Consider the following 11015-nt stretch of genomic DNA (forward strand, 5'->3'; position numbering starts at 1 on the left):
GGTGGTTTTTCGAAACCAGTTCGAACAGGTTTTACAAGGGTTTGATGAATGCACCGTGGAATCCTACTCAGAAGTCACTGTTGTCACAGCTTTGTACATTGACCTGGATTTGGATAACAATTATGTAAAACAGATGCTGTCTCAATATGGTGAGGTTGTCGGGTCAAGGCTGTGTACTTTTGCAAACTTTCCTGGTATACTGAATGGAAATCGTGCGTACCAAATAAAATTGAAAAAGCACATTCCATCAGTGGTTCGGATTGCCAACAGAAACGTGTGGTTCACGTACTGGGGTCAGCCTAAGACTTGTTCTAAATGTGGCAGCATGGGTCACCTAGGAAAGGAATGCAAAAACATGAGGTGCTATCGTTGCCAGCAGGTGGGTCATGTTGTGGCTGAGTGCTCAAATAAAATCAAATGCACAGTGTGTGGCAATGAGGGCCACGTGTACCGCAACTGCCCTTTGTCTTTTGCAAACCGCGTGGCGAACCCCCCCGTATCAGAAGGTAATACTGCATCCGTCCCCGAGACTGAGCAGATTGTTAAAGACCAAGCTGAGAAAACGTCAGGTGTGCCAACTGAAATGACAACTGAAGTCACGTCCGAAATAGCCACTGATGAGGTCAAGGTGTCAATTTTTGGAGAGTCAACCAGTGAGTGGGACATGGATACTGATGGTACCGAGAGAACAGAGGCGTCAGTTTTACCGGGCGTGAAACGCCCCACACTGACAGACTCCGACAGTGGTGGCGAGGCAGTTAAAAGAAATAAACCTGAAGGAAAAAATGAGAGCACTGATGGCTGTGTGGCAGAGTCGACAAAAGTAGGAAAAGAAGAATCGATGGTACAGCGTGCGAAATCCCATCTCCGTTCTTGCCTGTTGAAAAATCTGAAACTTGTCCCTGTTACCTGTTCCAGAGTGACAGGACTGGCATGCGAAGAAACAAACACAGGTTGGGAAGCAGTAGTAAACCACTGCTCGACAGCGCACAAGCAAGGTAAAATAACCATTCCATGTGACTTCAGCAAATCATGTAAAAAGAAAAATCTAGTGTTTCCAAATCCGTCTGAGTGGCTGTCACACATGCACCAAATCCACCCACGTATCGTTCTATCCAAAGATGTGCAGTTTTTCGACAATTTCCTTATATCATAATGGAGTATATTATATGTATTTTTCTCATGGCGTTAACAATGCTCAACATATGTACAATTAATGTTAATGGTTTACAAGATAGTAATAAACGTAAAGTGTTTTTTCAACATTGCCGTGAGGCAAACTACGACATTGTCTGTGTACAAGAATCACATGTCAGTTCTACCAAGGACATGGACGAGTGGAGTAGAGAGTGGGGAGGCCGTACTCACTGGAGTTTGGGATCTAACTTCAGTTGTGGGACGGGTATTTTAATACCGCCAAGAGCGTCCCTTCAATGCTCGGCTGCTTTAACAGACACTGAGGGTCGAATTGTTGCGTGTAATATCACGGTCGAAAGCGGCCACACTTACCGTCTTTGCGCAGTGTACGCTCCAAACGCTCCGGGACAACGTTTACGTTTCCTTTCTGACTTACACTTATACTTGGGAACTCATAAAAATATTCTACTTTGTGGGGATTTTAATTGTGTTGACGGCAAAAAGGATTGTTTTGGTGGTTCTGAAAACAATACTTCACGTTTTACTGGGACAAATGTACTTCGGGGAATGTGCGCCGATTTTGACTTAGTCGATATCTGGCGGTCACAAAACCCAGACACTCGTAGTTTCACTTGGAGAAATAAAAACAACACTATAGGTAGCCGACTTGATAGGTGGTACATTTCTGCTCAGTTAAAGGCTGACACCAATATTGCGTCATGCTCCTTTTCTGATCACGATTACGTGACTTTAAATATTTCTTTCACTCCGTCTGTATCCTTTGGACCGGGATTTTGGAAGTGTAATACCTCACTGCTTGCAAAATCAGAAGTCATCAACGAAATTAGGGAACGAGTATCAGAGTGGGTCACATTACAAGGAGCCTTTCCCAGTCTCAGTGAATGGTGGGACATGACAAAAACGAGAATTAAGTCGGTAATCCGTAAACACGCCCGTATTCAATCTGCAAAGCGTAAAGCAGAAATGCAAACTTTACAACAACAACTTAATTTGGCAGTGTCTCTTCTCAACCAGGGCGATCAATCTATTGAGGTAATTGCTAATTATAACCGCCTCAAAAGTAAAATGAACGACTTATTGGCAGGTCGCAGTGAAGGGGCCAAGGTGCGATCACGGGCGAAATTACTAGACAACAACGAAAAGCCCACCAAATATTTTTTTGCTCGTGAAAGAAAGCGAGGTAAAAAAAAACGAATCACTAGCGTTATTGATAGCGAAGACAACGTTCATACTGAACCTGAAGCGATCTCGCGTACTTTTACTGATTTTTACTCGTCCCTGTATTCTAACACAGCAAATTTAGATTTTGAAGAACAGAATTCATTTCTTTCAAAATTATCGACTTCTCTTTCTAACGATCAACAATCTGCGCTTGACTCACCGTTGACCTTAGCAGAGCTGACTCGTGCTCTGGCCGATATGCAAAACGACAAGTCACCAGGTTCTGACGGTTTTCCCAAGGAATTCTACATCGCCTGTTGGGATTTCACAGGCCCCATTCTCCTGGACGTATACAATGACTGTTTCCAAAAATCATGTCTCAGCTGTTCTCAACGTTTTGGTCTTATCACCCTCCTTAACAAGTCTGATGACAGCAACGCTAATTCACGACCCGAAAATAAACGCCCCATCTCACTTCTGAACGCAGACTATAAAATCTTGACAAAATCGCTTTGCAATAGATTGCGCCAAGTGCTACCCACCCTAACAAACACATATCAAACATGTGGAGTCAAGGGACGTAGCATTTTTGATAACTTAAGAATAATACGTGATTTTTGTTACTTTTCCAACTCACGCAACTTGCCAGGGGCCATCATATCGCTTGACCAAAAGAAAGCGTTTGACAGAGTAGACTGGGAATTTCTCCAGAGAGTATTGCAGAAAATGAACTTTGGTCCAAATTTGCGCCAGTGGATTAGTATTTTGTATACTGACATTGAAAGTGCCATTCTCATTAATGGAACAATTACTAGCCCTTTTAAATTGAGCAGAGGAGTGCGGCAAGGCTGTCCACTGTCCCCCCTTCTGTACGTGTTATTCTCTGAACCGTTTGCAGCAGCTGTGCGCACTGACGAGGCTATAAAAGGCTTCAGTATTCCAGGTCAGCGCGAAAGTGCAAAACTGCTGCAATACGCGGATGATAATACCGCTCTTGTAACAAATGATATCTCTATCGCGCGTATTTTCACTCATTGCTCTCAATTTTCCCGAGCCACCGGGAGTGAACTCAATTTGAACAAATGTAAAGGCATGTGTGTGGGAGCGTGGCGAACACGTGGTAACTTACCTAACAACATCAGGTGGACACGCAATAGCATCCAAGTCAACGGGATATGGGTTGGGGACGATGCACTGCAAACAAATTGGCGCGACCGTGTCACGCAATTTCGCAAGGTTATTGATTCATGGACCGGTAGAAAGCTTACTCTCCTTGGCAAAACTCTGGTTCTCAATTCAGTGGCGCTACCAATTTTCTGGTACGTCGCTGCGTTGTTTCCAATGCCAGTCGGCTATGCAAATGTCATTAACAAGTGCGTGTTTTCTTTCCTCTGGGGCAAGGGTAAAACAGAGCTTGTGAAAAGAGACGTTCTGTGCCTTCCCTTGGACAGGGGTGGATTGGCTCTAGCCAACGTTGTAATAAAGGCACAGGCCATGCTAGCTAGTCCCTTTTCTCAATTGTTCAATAGTACCAAACCCTGTGTTGATCTCATGAGGAGTTATGTTGTGTCTGACGTTAGATCACATTTCCCGAAACTTTGGTCTAATATGGTTCCCCACTACTCCGATATCCCACCATGGCATTCTGCGTTCATCACTATTATCAAACGTTTAGTCAGCTGTGCTATAGGCAAATCTATTACTTGGAGCTCCCTCACGGCAAAAGAAATATATTTTATTCTTTCCCCCACGACGGTCTGGCCACGAGTGGTGTCTCATAATCCGGGTATTTTATGGACAGAAGTCTGGCGCTCAACGCATGATAACATTCTAGATAATTCTCTGAAGGAAATGGCATGGAAATCGGCACACGGTGTACTGATAACACGTGACCGCCTGGCGCGATGGGGTCATATTCGCGAACCGCCGACTTGTCCACGGGAAGGATGCACATCAAGGGAAACAATTACGCATGCGTTGTATCACTGTAAACACGCTAGCTTTGTGTGGGCTTGGGTCGACGCCATTCTAGCGCGATTGAGCGGTACTCTATTACGTTGTAATGAAAATGACATCATATTTGGACTTACCTCAAACACTATGAATTTGCGTCAAACTTCTCTTCTTAACTTTGTACTTAACTCCGCCAAGCTTGTTTTATGGCGTACCCGCTGTCAAGCCGTGTTCGATCACAATTACCTTTCTTGTGACGAGGTCCTTGAACACGTTAGAAAAGAAATCCGCGCCCGTCTTCATGCCGATATCTACAGACTCTCGATCTCCGAATTTGTCCACCATTGGTGTATAAAAAACGTACTAGCCGTCCGTTCCCATGGCAAAATTAAAATTCTTGTATGATTTATTACAATTTGTTGTAAGTTGTCCAACAGTCTTGTTTAGTTTCACAGAATTCTTCTATTATTCTATAGGGGACATTGATTGGAATTCTCTCTCTTTGATGGATTTGATGCTGGATTTGCATTGCGGTTGTTCTGATATTAAATTGTATCCTTTATCCTTAGTTGCGATGTTGGTGATAGGCAGGGGTGATCGCACCATCTTTAACTTCGAACCGGCGTGGCCGGCCTGCCTTGGGGCGCCTCATTGCCTTTAATATAGATTGAAACATTTTTTGTTTAGTTGATTGATGTTACCCCCAAACCAAAAAGGAGTATCTGTTCTTATCAGCTTAATATCTGATACGTTGCTCATTGAGCAACTCGATATTAAACTGATTTTTGAAAACAGGCCATGGAATAGGGGCTTGCTCCGTCCTGGCCACGGATTGACCCAGTATTGCAGTATTTCTGGGAATGGTCCACCTCATATACAATTTAATATCAGAATAAAACAAATCAACCCTTTGCGTCACCCGTTTTCTCCATTTTAATGCCCGATAGTGGGCGCTAATGGAACTTGTTAAAACCCTTATTCTTCGGCTGGACGGACGGTCCTAATTTGCATAATCGATTACGTCACCTGACGCTACGTATAAATATATATTTTTGGCTTAACTTTAGCTTCGATTGCCACAAAAGTCGCCGAGATAGTATGCAGGCGACTAGTTACTTTGTAACAAATAATAGCAACAAACATGCCATTAGGCATGAAAACAATATACGAAATTTCCGGGTTGTTATTTCAACATTTACCATTTTCGTGTTCGTATATGAGCTGGACCATTTATTTGCATATCTGCATATACCTCTGTGCTATGGCCGTTACTGGTTATCGCTTCTCGGCCTTTTGGCTAAGATCATGTGTAGTATCTGTTCTTATCAGCTTAATATCTGATACGTTGCTCATTGAGCAACTCGATATTAAACTGATTTTTGAAAACAGGCCATGGAATAGGGGCTTGCTCCGTCCTGGCCACGGATTGACCCAGTATTGCAGTATTTCTGGGAATGGTCCACCTCATATACAATTTAATATCAGAATAAAACAAATCAACCCTTTGCGTCACCCGTTTTCTCCATTTTAATGCCCGATAGTGGGCGCTAATGGAACTTGTTAAAACCCTTATTCTTCGGCTGGACGGACGGTCCTAATTTGCATAATCGATTACGTCACCTGACGCTACGTATAAATATATATTTTTGGCTTAACTTTAGCTTCGATTGCCACAAAAGTCGCCGAGATAGTATGCAGGCGACTAGTTACTTTGTAACAAATAATAGCAACAAACATGCCATTAGGCATGAAAACAATATACGAAATTTCCGGGTTGTTATTTCAACATTTACCATTTTCGTGTTCGTATATGAGCTGGACCATTTATTTGCATATCTGCATATACCTCTGTGCTATGGCCGTTACTGGTTATCGCTTCTCGGCCTTTTGGCTAAGATCATGTGTAGTATCTGTTCTTATCAGCTTAATATCTGATACGTTGCTCATTGAGCAACTCGATATTAAACTGATTTTTGAAAACAGGCCATGGAATAGGGGCTTGCTCCGTCCTGGCCACGGATTGACCCAGTATTGCAGTATTTCTGGGAATGGTCCACCTCATATACAATTTAATATCAGAATAAAACAAATCAACCCTTTGCGTCACCCGTTTTCTCCATTTTAATGCCCGATAGTGGGCGCTAATGGAACTTGTTAAAACCCTTATTCTTCGGCTGGACGGACGGTCCTAATTTGCATAATCGATTACGTCACCTGACGCTACGTATAAATATATATTTTTGGCTTAACTTTAGCTTCGATTGCCACAAAAGTCGCCGAGATAGTATGCAGGCGACTAGTTACTTTGTAACAAATAATAGCAACAAACATGCCATTAGGCATGAAAACAATATACGAAATTTCCGGGTTGTTATTTCAACATTTACCATTTTCGTGTTCGTATATGAGCTGGACCATTTATTTGCATATCTGCATATACCTCTGTGCTATGGCCGTTACTGGTTATCGCTTCTCGGCCTTTTGGCTAAGATCATGTGTAGTATCTGTTCTTATCAGCTTAATATCTGATACGTTGCTCATTGAGCAACTCGATATTAAACTGATTTTTGAAAACAGGCCATGGAATAGGGGCTTGCTCCGTCCTGGCCACGGATTGACCCAGTATTGCAGTATTTCTGGGAATGGTCCACCTCATATACAATTTAATATCAGAATAAAACAAATCAACCCTTTGCGTCACCCGTTTTCTCCATTTTAATGCCCGATAGTGGGCGCTAATGGAACTTGTTAAAACCCTTATTCTTCGGCTGGACGGACGGTCCTAATTTGCATAATCGATTACGTCACCTGACGCTACGTATAAATATATATTTTTGGCTTAACTTTAGCTTCGATTGCCACAAAAGTCGCCGAGATAGTATGCAGGCGACTAGTTACTTTGTAACAAATAATAGCAACAAACATGCCATTAGGCATGAAAACAATATACGAAATTTCCGGGTTGTTATTTCAACATTTACCATTTTCGTGTTCGTATATGAGCTGGACCATTTATTTGCATATCTGCATATACCTCTGTGCTATGGCCGTTACTGGTTATCGCTTCTCGGCCTTTTGGCTAAGATCATGTGTAGTATCTGTTCTTATCAGCTTAATATCTGATACGTTGCTCATTGAGCAACTCGATATTAAACTGATTTTTGAAAACAGGCCATGGAATAGGGGCTTGCTCCGTCCTGGCCACGGATTGACCCAGTATTGCAGTATTTCTGGGAATGGTCCACCTCATATACAATTTAATATCAGAATAAAACAAATCAACCCTTTGCGTCACCCGTTTTCTCCATTTTAATGCCCGATAGTGGGCGCTAATGGAACTTGTTAAAACCCTTATTCTTCGGCTGGACGGACGGTCCTAATTTGCATAATCGATTACGTCACCTGACGCTACGTATAAATATATATTTTTGGCTTAACTTTAGCTTCGATTGTCACAAAAGTCGCCGAGATAGTATGCAGGCGACTAGTTACTTTGTAACAAATAATAGCAACAAACATGCCATTAGGCATGAAAACAATATACGAAATTTCCGGGTTGTTATTTCAACATTTACCATTTTCGTGTTCGTATATGAGCTGGACCATTTATTTGCATATCTGCATATACCTCTGTGCTATGGCCGTTACTGGTTATCGCTTCTCGGCCTTTTGGCTAAGATCATGTGTAGTATCTGTTCTTATCAGCTTAATATCTGATACGTTGCTCATTGAGCAACTCGATATTAAACTGATTTTTGAAAACAGGCCATGGAATAGGGGCTTGCTCCGTCCTGGCCACGGATTGACCCAGTATTGCAGTATTTCTGGGAATGGTCCACCTCATATACAATTTAATATCAGAATAAAACAAATCAACCCTTTGCGTCACCCGTTTTCTCCATTTTAATGCCCGATAGTGGGCGCTAATGGAACTTGTTAAAACCCTTATTCTTCGGCTGGACGGACGGTCCTAATTTGCATAATCGATTACGTCACCTGACGCTACGTATAAATATATATTTTTGGCTTAACTTTAGCTTCGATTGCCACAAAAGTCGCCGAGATAGTATGCAGGCGACTAGTTACTTTGTAACAAATAATAGCAACAAACATGCCATTAGGCATGAAAACAATATACGAAATTTCCGGGTTGTTATTTCAACATTTACCATTTTCGTGTTCGTATATGAGCTGGACCATTTATTTGCATATCTGCATATACCTCTGTGCTATGGCCGTTACTGGTTATCGCTTCTCGGCCTTTTGGCTAAGATCATGTGTAGTATCTGTTCTTATCAGCTTAATATCTGATACGTTGCTCATTGAGCAACTCGATATTAAACTGATTTTTGAAAACAGGCCATGGAATAGGGGCTTGCTCCGTCCTGGCCACGGATTGACCCAGTATTGCAGTATTTCTGGGAATGGTCCACCTCATATACAATTTAATATCAGAATAAAACAAATCAACCCTTTGCGTCACCCGTTTTCTCCATTTTAATGCCCGATAGTGGGCGCTAATGGAACTTGTTAAAACCCTTATTCTTCGGCTGGACGGACGGTCCTAATTTGCATAATCGATTACGTCACCTGACGCTACGTATAAATATATATTTTTGGCTTAACTTTAGCTTCGATTGCCACAAAAGTCGCCGAGATAGTATGCAGGCGACTAGTTACTTTGTAACAAATAATAGCAACAAACATGCCATTAGGCATGAAAACAATATACGAAATTTCCGGGTTGTTATTTCAACATTTACCATTTTCGTGTTCGTATATGAGCTGGACCATTTATTTGCATATCTGCATATACCTCTGTGCTATGGCCGTTACTGGTCATCGCTTCTCGGCCTTTTGGCTAAGATCATGTGTAGTATCTGTTCTTATCAGCTTAATATCTGATACGTTGCTCATTGAGCAACTCGATATTAAACTGATTTTTGAAAACAGGCCATGGAATAGGGGCTTGCTCCGTCCTGGCCACGGATTGACCCAGTATTGCAGTATTTCTGGGAATGGTCCACCTCATATACAATTTAATATCAGAATAAAACAAATCAACCCTTTGCGTCACCCGTTTTCTCCATTTTAATGCCCGATAGTGGGCGCTAATGGAACTTGTTAAAACCCTTATTCTTCGGCTGGACGGACGGTCCTAATTTGCATAATCGATTACGTCACCTGACGCTACGTATAAATATATATTTTTGGCTTAACTTTAGCTTCGATTGCCACAAAAGTCGCCGAGATAGTATGCAGGCGACTAGTTACTTTGTAACAAATAATAGCAACAAACATGCCATTAGGCATGAAAACAATATACGAAATTTCCGGGTTGTTATTTCAACATTTACCATTTTCGTGTTCGTATATGAGCTGGACCATTTATTTGCATATCTGCATATACCTCTGTGCTATGGCCGTTACTGGTTATCGCTTCTCGGCCTTTTGGCTAAGATCATGTGTAGTATCTGTTCTTATCAGCTTAATATCTGATACGTTGCTCATTGAGCAACTCGATATTAAACTGATTTTTGAAAACAGGCCATGGAATAGGGGCTTGCTCCGTCCTGGCCACGGATTGACCCAGTATTGCAGTATTTCTGGGAATGGTCCACCTCATATACAATTTAATATCAGAATAAAACAAATCAACCCTTTGCGTCACCCGTTTTCTCCATTTTAATGCCCGATAGTGGGCGCTAATGGAACTTGTTAAAACCCTTATTCTTCGGCTGGACGGACGGTCCTAATTTGCATAATCGATTACGTCACCTGACGCTACGTATAAATATATATTTTTGGCTTAACTTTAGCTTCGATTGCCACAAAAGTCGCCGAGATAGTATGCAGGCGACTAGTTACTTTGTAACAAATAATAGCAACAAACATGCCATTAGGCATGAAAACAATATACGAAATTTCCGGGTTGTTATTTCAACATTTACCATTTTCGTGTTCGTATATGAGCTGGACCATTTATTTGCATATCTGCATATACCTCTGTGCTATGGCCGTTACTGGTTATCGCTTCTCGGCCTTTTGGCTAAGATCATGTGTAGTATCTGTTCTTATCAGCTTAATATCTGATACGTTGCTCATTGAGCAACTCGATATTAAACTGATTTTTGAAAACAGGCCATGGAATAGGGGCTTGCTCCGTCCTGGCCACGGATTGACCCAGTATTGCAGTATTTCTGGGAATGGTCCACCTCATATACAATTTAATATCAGAATAAAACAAATCAACCCTTTGCGTCACCCGTTTTCTCCATTTTAATGCCCGATAGTGGGCGCTAATGGAACTTGTTAAAACCCTTATTCTTCGGCTGGACGGACGGTCCTAATTTGCATAATCGATTACGTCACCTGACGCTACGTATAAATATATATTTTTGGCTTAACTTTAGCTTCGATTGCCACAAAAGTCGCCGAGATAGTATGCAGGCGACTAGTTACTTTGTAACAAATAATAGCAACAAACATGCCATTAGGCATGAAAACAATATACGAAATTTCCGGGTTGTTATTTCAACATTTACCATTTTCGTGTTCGTATATGAGCTGGACCATTTATTTGCATATCTGCATATACCTCTGTGCTATGGCCGTTACTGGTTATCGCTTCTCGGCCTTTTGGCTAAGATCATGTGTAGTATCTGTTCTTATCAGCTTAATATCTGATACGTTGCTCATTGAGCAACTCGATATTAAACTGATTTTTGAAAACAGGCCATGGA

The 11015-nt window shown here is 41.8% G+C and overlaps 1 protein-coding gene, 9 non-coding genes and 2 pseudogenes across 10 annotated transcripts; all 12 read left to right on the top strand.

The window, feature by feature from the left end:
- The first annotated feature begins 160 nt into the window (after positions 1-160).
- Positions 161-1263, top strand: LOC146725511 (uncharacterized). Its single transcript, XM_085496335.1, has one exon. The coding sequence runs from the start codon at positions 326-328 to the stop codon at positions 1154-1156; it is 831 nt and encodes a 276-aa protein (XP_085352461.1). The 5' UTR covers positions 161-325; the 3' UTR covers positions 1157-1263.
- Positions 1264-4944: 3681 nt separating this feature from the next.
- On the top strand, positions 4945-5146 carry LOC146725512 (U2 spliceosomal RNA; annotated as a pseudogene).
- Positions 5147-5549: 403 nt separating this feature from the next.
- On the top strand, positions 5550-5740 carry LOC146725513 (U2 spliceosomal RNA). The gene has a single exon (XR_014928729.1). It is a non-coding gene; the product is annotated as a U2 spliceosomal RNA (small nuclear RNA).
- Positions 5741-6143: 403 nt separating this feature from the next.
- Positions 6144-6334, top strand: LOC146725514 (U2 spliceosomal RNA). The gene has a single exon (XR_014928730.1). It is a non-coding gene; the product is annotated as a U2 spliceosomal RNA (small nuclear RNA).
- A 403-nt stretch (positions 6335-6737) lies between these two features.
- On the top strand, positions 6738-6928 carry LOC146725515 (U2 spliceosomal RNA). Its single transcript, XR_014928732.1, has one exon. It is a non-coding gene; the product is annotated as a U2 spliceosomal RNA (small nuclear RNA).
- Positions 6929-7331: 403 nt separating this feature from the next.
- Positions 7332-7522, top strand: LOC146725516 (U2 spliceosomal RNA). Its single transcript, XR_014928733.1, has one exon. It is a non-coding gene; the product is annotated as a U2 spliceosomal RNA (small nuclear RNA).
- A 403-nt stretch (positions 7523-7925) lies between these two features.
- Positions 7926-8116, top strand: LOC146725517 (U2 spliceosomal RNA). Its single transcript, XR_014928734.1, has one exon. It is a non-coding gene; the product is annotated as a U2 spliceosomal RNA (small nuclear RNA).
- Positions 8117-8519: 403 nt separating this feature from the next.
- Positions 8520-8710, top strand: LOC146725518 (U2 spliceosomal RNA). Its single transcript, XR_014928735.1, has one exon. It is a non-coding gene; the product is annotated as a U2 spliceosomal RNA (small nuclear RNA).
- A 403-nt stretch (positions 8711-9113) lies between these two features.
- On the top strand, positions 9114-9304 carry LOC146725519 (U2 spliceosomal RNA). Its single transcript, XR_014928736.1, has one exon. It is a non-coding gene; the product is annotated as a U2 spliceosomal RNA (small nuclear RNA).
- Positions 9305-9707: 403 nt separating this feature from the next.
- On the top strand, positions 9708-9898 carry LOC146725520 (U2 spliceosomal RNA). The gene has a single exon (XR_014928737.1). It is a non-coding gene; the product is annotated as a U2 spliceosomal RNA (small nuclear RNA).
- Positions 9899-10301: 403 nt separating this feature from the next.
- LOC146725521 (U2 spliceosomal RNA) lies at positions 10302-10492 on the top strand. Its single transcript, XR_014928738.1, has one exon. It is a non-coding gene; the product is annotated as a U2 spliceosomal RNA (small nuclear RNA).
- A 403-nt stretch (positions 10493-10895) lies between these two features.
- Positions 10896-11015, top strand: LOC146725522 (U2 spliceosomal RNA; annotated as a pseudogene; the record flags this gene model as incomplete).

The sequence above is a fragment of the Saccoglossus kowalevskii genome, unplaced genomic scaffold (assembly GCF_978046115.1).
Source record: "Saccoglossus kowalevskii unplaced genomic scaffold, keSacKowa6.1 SCAFFOLD_159, whole genome shotgun sequence".
In the NCBI taxonomy this organism is placed as follows: domain Eukaryota; kingdom Metazoa; phylum Hemichordata; class Enteropneusta; family Harrimaniidae; genus Saccoglossus; species Saccoglossus kowalevskii.